The sequence below is a fragment of the Neomonachus schauinslandi genome, chromosome 16 (genome assembly GCF_002201575.2).
Source record: "Neomonachus schauinslandi chromosome 16, ASM220157v2, whole genome shotgun sequence".
Classification (NCBI taxonomy): domain Eukaryota; kingdom Metazoa; phylum Chordata; class Mammalia; order Carnivora; family Phocidae; genus Neomonachus; species Neomonachus schauinslandi.
Window position 1 is genome coordinate 8,644,605 of NC_058418.1, and position 14,078 is coordinate 8,658,682.

Below are 14,078 nucleotides of genomic sequence, written 5' to 3' on the forward strand. Positions count from 1 at the left end.
GGCCTCTCGGATGGAACCAGGACGGAAATGTGAGGAACCAGGAGGCCAGGATACTTCTTGGTGAGCCAGATGTGCCCCCACTGAGGAGGTGCACCAGCAGCCCCTGGCAGGCGAGGCCGGGCCCGGCCGCCAGGCTGAGAACACGGCCCGGTCCATTATTCTGCTGCTAGCTGGCCCTGACTGGCAATTTCAGGGGGAGGGAAGACCAAATAGCAAGCCCTGCAACATACTTGTTCAGGTGAGAGATGACATATTTGAAGACTTCATGGTTTTCCTTTGGAAATTTCTTGAGTACCTCCTTAAGGGCATGTAACTTCTGCTCCCGGTCATTGATTTCTGAGGAAAGAGAAAACCAAAGACTTTCGTGGCCATGGCTGGTGGGTGTTACGGGCTCAAGACAGATACTGGTCCTGGGCAGGTGGTGAGACTAGCGGGCTGAGGGCCACCTCAGGGCACACACAGCCCAGGGCTTTCAGACAAGGTCAACCCCAGTCTTTCCCCCACAAGCCTCTGCGCAAGGCAGGCACACGTGGCGGTGGCACCAACCCAAAAGCCAGGCCTACCTCTGGGTCCCAGGCCCTTGGTGAAGGGGAGCACTGTGTGCCTGGGGCTTCCTGGCCCCCACTATCCGAGACGCAAGGATCCACAGAGACACCGCCATAAAGAACACCATTCTTTGCTCAACCGGTTGCCCCTGGAGACAGGCATCCCAATGCAGCAAGCCTGCATGCTTCCTGACCAGACGGGTGAGCGCTGCCACCCACCCACGCCAACAGACTGTCTAGGGAGGGAGTTTATCACAAGACCAGGGCTCTGTCCTTTTCCTAGAGACACAAGGACCCTCTACACATCTCCCTATTGGAGGAGCTGATGGAAACAGTGGGGGAATTCTCATGCAGTTCATCAAAGGGACTACGCACCCCCTTCCCCCATTACCGCCCACACTTTGCCCATCATGGAATCCTAATGCAGTGGGAGTGTGAATACAAGCTAACTCGAACAAGTGCTCATCCGCACCAGTCCTGGTTCAGTTAGTCGTCGGGGTCCTCTGAGGCAGGGGCTTGTCAGCCCACTGAGGGATAAGGAAGGTGAGGCCCAGAGAGGCTGCAGAGCTTGGGAACCAGACCCCACTGACTGGCTGCAGAACCTGAGTGGGGCCCATCGTGCTTGCTCCCTGGGGTCCCGGCTGCTCTTTCTTGAATACGCTTGGCTTGCCTTGGCTGGGAGAGCCGGCCCAGATTTCTCTGAGCATGAAAGACCTCCCTATGACTACTTCTAAGAGCTGAAGGTGACACCTAGGACCCAGAAAAACCACAGTCGGATCCAGGAAGAGATAAGAGCTATCCCACACTTAGGGTTGTGGGGGTGGGTGAATGGCTAAAAAAATATGATGGTTCCTGACTGTTTTGGGGGCACAGACTCCTTTGCAATGGATGTAAGCTCTGGAGCTTCTCCTCAAACATGCCATGTACAACTCTGTCTACAATTTCTGGAGGTTCACGGGTTCCCCAAAGCTCATTGTGTTCCTTAGGAAGCCTCTGGCCTCAGGTTAAGAACCTCTGCAGCAGGTGACGTGCCCCCAGGGTCATGGTCCAGGGAGGCGCAGGAGGAGCCTGGCTCAAGCTAGACTGGGAAGGACAGGCGGAGTGTGCACCGCCGGGAAGGGACAGCAAAGTGCAGGGGGGAAAGGTCGTGCGTGCAGCGGGTCAGAGCCCAAACCCAACCCCCGCGGTCCTGGGTTCAAATCCTGTCTCTGACACCGGACAGCCGTGTGAGCGTGGGCGAGTGACACGTGTGAGCGTGCAGCCCTTGTGTATACGAGGGGCTGATGACGGTGATGCCGCACGGTGAGATGCAGACACAGTCAGCGCCTGGAAGCAGTCTGAGGGGCAGGAAGCAGTGGAAAGGGAGGCCGCAAAGACGGGCAGGGCTGGAGTGAGCCAGAGCGTTTGCCGGCAGGCTCACGGGCAGGGAACCCGGTGCATCTTTTGACTCAACGTGCGACTTGGTAAAAATCGTGTTTCAGTAACAGCTGTCTGGTAGAAAGTGACTGAAAAGCCACAGGAACTAATTGTGTGGGGCCATTATCACCCTCAGTGCTCTGCACCCAAGCTTTAAGGGTTCAACCTCAAGAGTACACTTTCTCTCTGGCTTTGAGTTTCAAAAATCTTTCCTGTTAAGCTTCAGTACGAAGTTTACTTAAAACAAGTACACTGCTCTCATCAGGAGGAGTGACTGTCTTGACACCCGAGAAGCATGTGCGGGGCTCAGAACCCCGCACAGAATCATCACACCCTCTCCCAGACGCGAGTTTGGCACAGGTCTCTCCTGGGCGCCCGCAGCGCACCACCGACGCAGCTGTGTGTTTCACTGGGCACCTGACGCCCGGGGCACCTGCACCCAAGAGCAGGCCTCACCCGTGCTCCTGGCTAGAGGCAGGAAGCGGGGCTGGCAATGACGGGGGCCTGTCCTCCACTGAGCCACAAGGATGCCTGCTGCCTCTGTTTTCCGTGGGAAGAGGAGCGCGCAGAGGTCGGAGTACCGGGACTCACGCGCCGTCCTTGGGAATGCCAGCCTCCCTCCCCACGAGGCGTGGCAGCAAGGTGCCCAGCAAGGACCTAGATGGCCCCTCTCCTTGTGCTTCCCCGCTCCCTTTCTCCAGCCGGCTTCGAGGCGCAGGTGCTCACAAGTGCTGAGGGACACTGAGTTTGGCGGGAGGAGGAGGAGGGAGGAAGGACATCAAGGAGAGCAACAGAAGCCTCTCAGTGCAGAGCCCAGCCCTCCCTCTGTCTCATGAAAAACACGGCCCATCTTGCTGACTTGACCTCGCTCGCCTCCTCCCTCAAGCAAAGGAACCTTCTCTCGGGTACTCAGGACACCAGTGATTTCTTACCTCTGGACAGTGCCAGAGTGCTAATGGGACAACTTCAGAGTCGCTCTTTGTGCAGCCTTCACCACACGGGGCTCCCCCTACATGCTGGTTGAGAAAACCAAGAGGCAGTGCCACGGACAGAAGACTGTTGAGGGGGAGGGTGGGTGGGCACAGGCCGTCTCCCAGTCCAGCATGCCTGCTCTGGGTCCCCGGCCTTCTGCCACGCTGCGGGGCTCCCCCAGTGATCCTCTCTGAAGGAAAAGGTGGGATGGCGAGGGCACCTCGCAGGGCCAGGGCCTCCCCAGCTCACACCCCGTACTTGTGAAATTCGGTCTCAGGTTCCTGAGAGGCATTTTCAGGCCAGCTGAACCAAGACAAAATCCAGACACAGACCAGGCGACTGAGAACTCATTCAGAACTAACAAATGCCCCAAGAACTCAGGAGGAAGCGGAGGCCACGGCTTAGAGGTTAGCCCACCACACTCCTCACAGCACACAGACCAACCGTAGCTCCAAGAAGTAAGAGTACCGATCCAAGGTCACACAAGTTGCTGTCAGGGTTCTTGATCCCAAACACTGTTCTTGCCCTGGCTGGGGCACTCTGCTGCCACCTTTGGCCCAGGCCATCAGACTCTAGGCTGGGATTTGCTGCCACCAAACTCAGAGCCTGGAGGAAAATCTCTGATGGCCTTTGACCATCTCGCACACCTGCAGCAGCAGAAAAGGAAAAGCCTGGCTCAAGGCCCTCTCACCCTCTCAGTGATGCATGCAGGCACGCAAGGCATGCCACCCCCACCTCTCCCTCAGGTGCAAAACGAGTCCGAGGCTGAGATTTCACTCTGTTGGGCCTGGACTGGAAGATTCTGGGTGTCTTTCTGCAGGAGGCATGACCTTGCAGTCACCTGTCCTGTGCCTCCCAACCCATCAGATGAAGCAGGGACTACACACTCATCTGTCCATGCCATCTGCCCCGTCCCACACAGGGCATGGCACATGCCAGGATGTGAGTGAGGAACACCCCTGGGACCTGACGCAGTTATCTCGGCAGATGAGAGGAAGCAGGATCCGAGAATTAGTTTTCATCTCTAGCTGTAAGGCGTCCTAGCTCTCAAGGGGAATGGTAAGATGGTGAGCCAGTATCCTGAACCACTTGGGGCACGTGTCCCTTTGACACGCGGATGAAAGCTACTGGTCTTCTCTGCAGACTAAACCGCGCATATGGAGCTTCATAAGCAGTTATGGGACTAATGAGGGGCTGGAGCCAAAGGTCCTTAGGCTTGGGACCTCTGCGCTAAGACAGAGCTGGCTCTAGGAACCCTTCTGGCACAAAAGACATAGGATGGGGCCTGTGGGGGACTGGCTGGACTGGTGGGATTCCACATCGGTGGTGGTGGGGTTGGGGGTGTCGTGGGAGGAGAAGGAGAAGACGTGGGGCAAGAATAAATGATCACAGGTGGTCAAGGCCAGGGTGAGGTGTGTGGGTGAGACGGAATAGGGAACAACTCAAAGCCCTTTTCTCTGCCTCCTGAAATCCTGGTCCTCCTCGAGGCCACAGCCCAGGCGCCACCTCTTCCATGAAGCCCTCGACCCTAGTCCCTCTCACTGCATTTTCCGCACTTCTAGCTCAGCTGGCTTCGTTCTGTCTGGCAGGTAAGTGGAGTACGCACCCTGGGAGGGCAGGGACAGTGTCTGTGCACAGAAGGTCAAGCCCCAGCATGCCACTCCCTAAGCGGTATGGGTGGCGGCTGCTGCTATTACTCACCTCTGAATCACCCACACATCACCCTGAGTATGGTGGGAAGATAACTGGTGAATAATCACAAGAATCTCTATTTGTGGGCATATGTTCAGCAATGTTCAATATTGTGAAATTCTGGAGCTAAAAAACAATTTGATAGTGACCTTGATATTTGTTGTGATGGGGTCTGAAACCATTTCCAAGCCCTGAACACACACAGACACAACAGCTCTTAGGTATTAACTGGGAAGAGCTGGTCAAGTTGATGTTGCCATGGAAACCCAGCCAGGCCGAGAATACCTACTTTTGGGCTTGAGAATCTTCGTTTCATAATGTCCCTTAACACTAACGTTGGTCCTGCCTGGTTGGTGTCCCTGGCTCAGTGAAACCCACCCCAGGACATGCACAGCCCCAGTGGCCTGGGAAGATGCCCAGTCAGCAAGATCCTCCCCTCCCCGCCCCGCCCCCCACCTTCCGCCCGCCCCCAGGTTCAAGACAACGGAGCCCCAGCTGAGGAGCTCCAGCTGACTAGCTGCGGGCACAGGAAACACACAATGGGAAGAGGAAGCAGAAATCTCCACCCTTTTCTAGGCTGCAGGAGCAGCAAGAAGCTCCATTCCTCAGCAGTGGAAGCCAGGGCAGCTGATTCCCTATCAGTAACACCTCCCTCCCCTGCCCCCCCATGCCCCTCCAAAAAAACAAAAAGATGCTATGTCAGCAGTTCCTGCAGAAACAATGGGATTCTGTCGGGAGCCAGGACTCTATGAGCCTCTAGATGGCGCCAAGTCAAGACAACCACTGACAGGAATCCTCCCGCCTGGAGCGCGGAGCACCAGCCCACACCTTTTCTTCCTAACTTCCGCCCAGAGGCAAGCTTAGGTGGAAAGCAAGCTGGCTCCAGATGGAGAGCTCCTATGCGTTTCACATCTGGGCCAGCCTGGAGCCTGCTGGACGAGGGACCGCTGGGAGGGCTCTATCTTTGGACAGCAGGTGCGGCGCAGAAGCTTGCACTCGTCCCCACCCAGCGTCTGGAGAAACCCGGACTCCTGCTGGGAAAGAAGGCCAGGCAACCCGATGACTGAGCCAGAGCTCTGCGCTTCTGCTCCATCCCTGATGGGCTCGGATAAGCTCAGGAGCAGTTCAGGGGCCGTGAGAGATTTCGCTCTGCCAAGACCTCGGGGAGAAAGTACGGCAAAGGTGGCACCCAGCCTGCAGAAACAAGCATCACGGGAAATGCAGACCAGGGAAAAGTGACTCCGGGGGCCCCGCAATCCCAGCAGCAGCCAGGCTCTGGCAGGGGCGCCTCCACAGTTCCGGCTGGGCTGCTGTCGGTACCCCCGTTTCCCGAAGTCCCTACGAGCCTGTGATCCAAGACTTAAAACCCTGATTTGTGATTTTCCCCCAAACTGCTGCCCACACCATCAGCCTTGTGAGTAAATCATGCCGGCTCAAAACTCCCTCTTTTGAGTTGGGCAATGATGAGATGAGACTAAGGTCCTTTGGTCTAAGGAACACAGCTCCCTCCCCTCCCCTCCCACCTTGGTCACTGGCCAAGACCCTCCCTTCTGCAGCTGCACAGCAACGGCTCCTTCTGGGGGTCTAGGCCCACCAGGCTTGCAAAGCAGGAAGACCGCCTTGGACTAAAAAAGGGAAAAAGTGCCACAAGGTGGGAAGCTGCAGCACGGCACCAAGTCTGGGAAAGGCTGCCTGCTGGGAAGGCTCCCAATAGTGCGGACAAACGCCTCCTGAGAGGGGCAGGTGGGGGGGGGGCGGGAAACAGCTGTTGGGGCTGGCAGGAGGGCACAAAAAGGTCGCCAGTAAAACCAGAGGTGCTACCTTGCTACAGCCCCCAGTGAGCCTCTGGTCAGGGCAATGCGAGCTGTCCCTTTTCCTCCAGAGGCCCAGACCACACGCTGACTTCCTTGTAAGAGAGATGGGTGAGCAGAGGGGAGAAGAAAGTCCTGTTACAGCCCTGCCTCTAGAGCTCTCCTAATCTTCCATAAATAGGAGGAGGGACAGTGTCATAGGAAACCAAGGGTCAGGGAAGGCTGTGCGGGCCACGCTTCCACTGTGGACAAGCAAAGGAGCAGGGATGTGACTCAAGTCTGATACAAATCCAGGCTCTTAACTCATAGAGTTTTGGGGGACCTGCAACTTTCTTGAGAGAACCCTTAGAAAAGCCCCTCTGGTCTACAGAGGCAGGGGCCTGATCTGCAAGCCCCTCTGTCATTCCAGCCCCAGCTCTAAGAGCCAGAGTGGCTGCTCCCTCAGCACAGGAGCCATTCTCATGATGCTGCAGCCCCTCCCCCTCAGTTCACCCAACACAGTCAGCCCGGGGTGCTGCCTGCACCCGGGAGCCGGGCCGGGTGGCCAGTACTCACTGTGAGCCTCCACCAGATCAATCTGCATGTTGTACGGGACCAGGGGGTCTGGCAGCTCTGAGAAAAAGCTCTTCATGGCACCAGCCACGGTATTCACTGTAAAGTCTTTCTCTGCCAAGTCCAGGTTGTGGTCTGAAAGGAAGTTGGGAGAATGAGGGCAATATAAGCTGGAGACAAGCAAAAGGGCAACTCGGTGCTTGGGGGAAGTCAGAGAAGCCTCGAAGACCCTGGGATGCTGCCCAGGGCTGGCCTGGAGCCAGGGCAGGGACTCGGGATTTTCATAGACGGAACAGGAGGTGGCATCCCTGGGCACTGCTAAAAAAAAAAAAAAATTGTGAGATCTGCAGACAGAGGCTGACACCCCATGCCTCCTTCCAAGGTCATCCTTTGAACAGAGCAACTGCACCCTGTCATTCTGTGCCACCCAACTCCCCTGGTCTGGCTGGGACGTGGTGCTACCTTTTCCTTATACCCTCTCCTCTGGAAAAAAAACAAAGGATTTTCCTAAAAGGTTGGCTCACTTTTCATGGTGGGTTACAGCACATTACCAGCAATCCTGACTGCTGCCTCCATCCTTGTTCCTTAAAGCGGCAGGGGGAGTAGACTCATCTTTCTCCCTCTGGCCCCTCCCAGCCTATGACACCACTGACCTCTGCGTCTTCACTTTTCTTTGAATACTGCACTCCTGATTTACAAGAAATCATCTACTGTTAGACATAAGCTGTTTCCATTTTGGTGGGGTATAAACTGTTAACAGATTCTTGAATATACACAAGCACATACCCAAGTGTGCGGCTACACCCTTTGACCTCATGCTTCCTATCCTGCGAGATAAACAGGTGTTTCCCTTCCCTAGTGTATGCTCTCCCCACTGCCAGCTAGCAGAGACTGGCCGTGGCATCGCACAGTGCTATGGCTCCCCGGGAGCCTGCGGGTAGGGTGCCTGCTCCTGGCTGCTCTGTCCTGTAGGCCCCACAGGCTGCCTGGCTTGAGAGTCTGGCTTGGTCCCCTCAGGCCCAGCCACACGCTGAGTTGGACCCTACTCTGATCCTCAACTTACTTTCCTCTCTGGCTGGTAACATCTGAGAACTTTTACTGCTTTGGCTCGTTTGCTTCTGGCACCAGTGGTGTGACTTCTCATCCCATAGTGTGCTCAGTTTTAGGGCTGAGAGTTTGGCTCTCTGGCCCTAGGCCTCTGACGACCTAACTTAGGAGACAGGAGTCCCTGCCAAGAGCCAGTCTAACTCACGAGATTTCAGCTTTGGAAGGCTGGGTCCCAATGCTCAGCTGATCATAAATGTTCCCTCGCATTGTCTCTCTTGTGCAGGGATTTGGCGAGGAGGGGAGTCATGTGTATTCCTGGGCCCTGGCAAAATAGGACCATGACCACAACCCCACTTCATATTATGTGCCTGCAACCACCCTTGTCGGGCCCACTGCAAGGAAAGTAAGGCCCCCAGAGGTGACCGAGGCGAATGCCGGGGTGACCTGGAACAGCATCAGTGGATGGTGACAAGGGGGGCAGATGGCTGACGCGGGTTTGACAGGGATGATGCTTCTGTTTGCTGATAGGGCCTGTTCCCCCCTCCTCCACATGGCAGTGTGCACACGGAGGCAAGGCTAAGTAGGGCCAAATACTTTCTCTTTCTCAGTCACCAAGCCTGGCTGTCCCGTCTGCCTTGACCGGCTCCAGCCTCCGATGCTTGGCCAGGCTGTGTGGCCTTACCTTGGTCGAACTGTCGCTGCAGACTCTCCATCTCAGACTTATTCCCGCTGACCCGGTAGATGCCTTCAGTGCTCAATCCTGAGGAGAAAAAAGCAGGTTTCTTAGGAGCAGGGAGTGCAGAGCAGAGAACGAGGAGGACTGGACTTGAGCAACAAGGCACCCACCAGAGGAATAGGGTGAAGCACTCTGGACTTTCCTATGTGCTACATACAACCCACTCACCCCCCATTTTCTTCTTCACTTCAATATTTTAAAATACTTTTTTGTAGGGCGCCTGGGTGGCTCAGTTGGTTGAGCGGCTGCCTTCGGCTCAGGTCATGATCCTGGAGTCCCTGCATCGAGTCCCACATCGGGCTCCCTGCTCGGCAGGGAGTCTGCTTCTCCCTCTGACCCTCCCCCCTCTCATGTGCTTGCTCTCTCTCATTCTCTCTCTCTCAAATAAATAAATAAAATCTTAAAAAAATTTTTTTGTAAATATTAAAATAATGTGTAAGTGCCTCAGCTAATTTTTGTCCATATTTTGAGGTACTCTTTTGAATTTTATTTTTTTTAAGTAGCTCCAACATGGGGCTTGAACTCACGAACCCAAGATGAAGAGTCACATGTTCTACCACTGAGCCAGCCAGGCACCCCTTGAATTTTAATGTTCTTTAGAAAAATGGAGATAATACCGTGTTTTAACCCACGCTTTTCATTTACAACGTTATGTTGTGAGCTTATTCTAATCATTAAATATTCTTCTTTTTAAAGACATCAAAGTATACAATAACTTTTAAAATAGTCTTATTGTTAATCATTTAGGTTTTCCCTTTTAAAATACCCCACAATTATGTTTCTTATGTTTTCTGGATAGCTAGTAAGTTTAACAGATTCTTGGCAGTGTGTGTTTCTTACTTTGTGAATTTCCTATTCAGGTTCTTGTCATTCTTGTTCATTTCCCTATGAGTGGTCCCTCTCATTGTGTACTTGAAAGAGGCCTCTGAATAGTAAGGAACTATGTTAACATTACATACGTTTACATTTTGTTCCTTTTTGTTATCTGTCTTCTAATTTTGTATATTGAATTTTTTGAAGTACATAATTTAAAAATTTTAGGTTTTTAAACCAGTTTCTTTAGATGTCTCCCTTTGTTTTTATCTTTGAACAGATTTTCCTATTCTTAGAGCTGATCCTATTTCTTCTTTCTTGTTCTTTTATTACCCTTCCCCCCCTCCAGCTCTGTGATCCTTCTGTAACTGATTTAGTATACAGTGTCAGCTAAGGAAAAAAACAATACTTAAAAAAAAAAAACTAAAATTTAGTTAAGTAATACAGAAGAATATAAAGTATCAGGTGAGAGACTGACACCCCCCTTCACCCCTCACCCCAGGAAGCACTGCTCAGCCTGGAGTGGATTCCAGTCACTGGCTACTGACCCTCCTCTTCTCCCTGTCTCAGGGAAGGAAAGCCCACTGTTGCACCCCTAAGATCACAGTTCTAAAGGATGATGAAGTCACAGTGAAGACCGGAGTGGGATCTCATGGCTAAACCAACCCTGGCCCCTTCTGAAGACTGTGGTTTCAAGCAACTCTGCTTAGCTGAAAGGGCACTGAGGGCATGCCCTGGAGCCAACACCAAACACCAGAAGGCAGTGTGGGCAGCGGAGAGAGGACTGGGCCGAAAGGCGATCAGTAAGCTCCAGAGAGCCAAGTGTCTCAACGTCAGTTATCACTGTGATTAGCGCCTCTGGAGAGGCACCCATCAGGCAAGATCAAAGCAGTCGGCCTATTTCTGGGGCCCCAGAATAGTGGCAGGTGAACCTTTAAAGAACATTGAAGCCAAAGTCGTCAATTCTCTGGCTTAAAAGCTGTTAATTGCACATGGGCCTTTCACCCCTGAGAAAAGGGGGTTAAGAGGCCAGCCCCAAGGAAGGACATCTTACTGTGCAATGCCTAGCTACAAAGAAGCTGCCCTCACTGCATTTGGAGGGAGGGAGAAGTGCATACCCTTGCCAGACCTGAGGCCCCGGATGCACCCTGCGCCCCGCCCCCCTTCGGAGTCCACATTTCCTGAGTGTCTCTATGCTGTGCACTGAGCTAGGCACTTTCCCACATCCACCTACCACTCACTCACTTATTGAAGCCTCAGCCCCATTTGGGAGGAGCTACAGGAGAGGACATGGGTGAGAAAAGCGAAGATCCAAAAGGTGAAACCCTTGCCCCAAACCGCAAGGATGTTAAAGTCTAAGTCCAGGGCCTCTGCCGCTCTTGCGCCTCAGTGCTGTTCCGGAACATGTCTGACATCTAGCCAACAGGTTGGGGTCCGGGCCACAGGCTTCCCCCAGAAGAAATGCCAGGCTTGAGTGAAGCCCACGGGTCCTCAGCATCCTGGGGTGCTTTTGAGATGGCACATCTGCTGTTGCTCTCAATGCCCAAAGGTCAGAGGTCAGGGATGGACCTAGTAGTTTTACGATGGTCTCTCTTCTCAGTGACTTTCCCAAACTGTCTCAGACATACTTAAATTTCCTACCTATTTCACATCCCAGGTAACACGTATCATACACTTAACACACAAAATCATCCCCATTTCGACAAGTCCTAGGTATGTGTCAGGGGGCACAAGGCTTCACCCCCTAGGCTGGAAATACACCTATTTTCTACATAGCCTTCCTTATCTGAGTATCAGTCCCCTCCGGCACTAAGACAACAAAGGCACAAATGGCAGGAGCTTAAGAAGTCCTCGAGAATGTAGCAATGGCCACAGTGCCGGAGCCCCAGTGTGGAGAGACCCTGTGTGAACAGCAGAAGAAAGACCCTGACAACCTCCTTTCATGAACATTCGCCATCCTTTGGCAACTCTGACCTGCAGCTTGGAGAGGAGTCCTCTGCATGGTCTCCTCGTGGCCACCTGCCCCAGCAGCACCAGAGGGCAGAAAACAAGCTGCAAATCAGCTCTCTGGAAATGATCTGAGGCATGGGCCCGCTGAAACCTTACTAGATGGATGATCACGAGAGTAGAAGCATTTAAAAGCGCAAGGCCAGCTCCACGGCATCAATTAATCATCAACTTAGTATTTCCTGTAATCCGGACACATGTTTATTTTACGAAATCCCATTTTAAAATAGCCATTCTGCTGCTGCCCTACACAACGCCACGGCATAATTCAGGAAAGGTATCATTTGCTAGGCCAGTACCATTTCTCACAGCTACTAATCAGACATCAATTAAACAAAAACAAAACCTTACAGCCCACTGCAAACACCACGAAGGCTGCTACTGCAGCAGGGCAGAGGGCAACAACACAGCTGAGAGCGAGGGTGCCGGACAGGGCCAGCCTGGCCTCCAAGGGCTGTGCATCCCGGGACCCACACAGACGCACACTCCGGCGCCGACTCTGGCTCCCGCCTCCCAGCAGCGCCCCTGCCCCCCGACTGCACGTCCATCCCAGGCCCACAAGTCCACTTGAGAAGCTTCAGCCTCAACCCTGAGGCATCTCTACACACCAGAAATCTCCAAAGACCCACTACCAAAGCAGAGCCTCGGCTCTAGGCCTTTTTTTTTTTCCTTTCCTTTTTTCAAAAGCCCTATCTGAAAAAGCCCTTCAAAACCTTCTGTGTTAAAGTTAATCTTTGGGAATAGAACAAGAGAAAAGTTCAGCAAGGCCAAGGTCACTCTCTTCAAATACCTGAACAACTGCCATGTAGAACAGTCTCGTTCCAATGGCTCTAGAGAACAGAGCCGAGACTAAGAAAGGAAACTGCAGGAAGGGAAGTCTTCTCTCACTATGTGAATGATCAGTAGCTACCACTGTCACTCGTTGGCATCGGCCAGATCTTCTCAACTCCCCCTTGACCGGACAGCCATTTGTCAAGGGTTGCTGTTTAAAAATATTAATAACTGGTTTAGGAAGATCACTAACAACAACCATCGTAAATACTTACGGAACGTTTACCACACGAGAGACACATAATGACAAGTGCTTACGACGCATTTTTACATTAGTTCTCACAACAGCCTCTTCGGAGAGGTTATTACTAACCCCATTTTACAGATGGGAATGCAGAGACTAAGAGGCAAAATAAGATGCACAAGGTCAGAGAGCTGCGGAATTGCGACTTGAACCCGATCTGACTTTAGAGTCTGTGTTCTTTTACTATGTTCGGAATCGTCAGTTCTCAAAATCGGCCATGCTTTGGAATCACCGGGAAGGCTTGCTACTGTAATACAGGTGCCAGGGCTCCACCTGCAGAGATTCCGGTTCTGTGTTTGGAGTGGGGCCCAAGAATGAGTATTTCCTGCACATCGCCACACACCGCTGGCCAGGGAACCAACCATACTTTCTGATAACTGCTATTCTAGAAGATGGCCCAGACTTCTAAGACCTCTGACTCCTAAATTCTATGTTCAATAAAATTGGAAGGGGGTGGGGGAATACATACTAGGAGAAACAGATATAGGCTACTTCAGAAACAAAGCATTTTCAAGAAGTATTGTAATTGCTGCTTTTTTGTAATATAAGCAAGCCCTTACTGCATTATTTAAACTTTATCCATGGCCATGTACGACTTTCATTAAATGTTAAAAAGTAGTAAAGAGAGGGGTGCCTGGGTGGCTCAGTCGGGTAAGTGTCTGCCTTCGGCTCAGGTCATGACCCCAGGGTCCCCCATACTGGGCTCCACACTCAGCGGAGAGCCTGCTTCTCCTTCTCCCTCTGCTGCTCCCCCTGCTTGTGCTCTCTCTGTCAAATAAATAAAAATCTTAAAAAAAAAAATAGTAAAGAGAAAGGCAAAGGGGCCTTATTCTTTCTTTTACAGAATGTTCACTGAGCCCCTCCAAGGCAGGTAAGTGCCTTTCCAGAGCCTTTCAGGTGTGGTCTTCCTCACACCTCTTTTGATGACCTAAGAAGGCTAGATGGCCCAGCACCACCGGCCCTGAGACGTTCCCCATGGGCCGAGAACTGGCACATTTGAGCCCTGAGCCCGGCTCCTCCCCAGCACTTGGCACACAGGGGCACTGGGAGCTTGGAAAGCAAGAGGGAGAATCACCTCCTGCCGGGCATGTGTCTGATTTTCTGAAATGTCCAAACAGGTTTTTATTCCTGGATCCCAAGCACCATTTCTCAGCACCAGTGTTCGCAGCCAGGAGCCTTTCCGCAGTCAGCCTGGGTCAGGCTTGGCCTCTGCTCATTCACACCAGGACTCATTCCTCCTCAGTTTCCTTTCTAGCAACAAATCGATACCTCTTCCAAGACAAACTGACTTTTTTAGTTTTTACATTCTATATTTAGATATAAAAACTCAGCACTTTAGTCCTGTAAAAAAAACCTTAATTGGTGCTGCCGCTGCTCTAAAATGGCCCACACCAGACAGGTCTTAACTACGA

At 52.6% G+C, this 14,078-nt stretch overlaps 1 protein-coding gene across 1 annotated transcript in view; it reads right to left on the minus strand.

The window, feature by feature from the left end:
* Positions 1–14,078, minus strand: part of ARHGAP35 (Rho GTPase activating protein 35) — a 122,467-nt gene that overhangs the window by 1,733 nt on the left and 106,656 nt on the right. Inside the window, exons 4-6 of the mRNA XM_021681351.1 lie at positions 8,718–8,795; positions 6,992–7,123; positions 231–336 (exon numbers count right to left, since the gene is read on the minus strand). Of these exons, the coding sequence (XP_021537026.1) occupies positions 231–336; positions 6,992–7,123; positions 8,718–8,795 (316 nt within the window). The remainder of the gene's footprint in view (positions 1–230; positions 337–6,991; positions 7,124–8,717; positions 8,796–14,078) is intronic.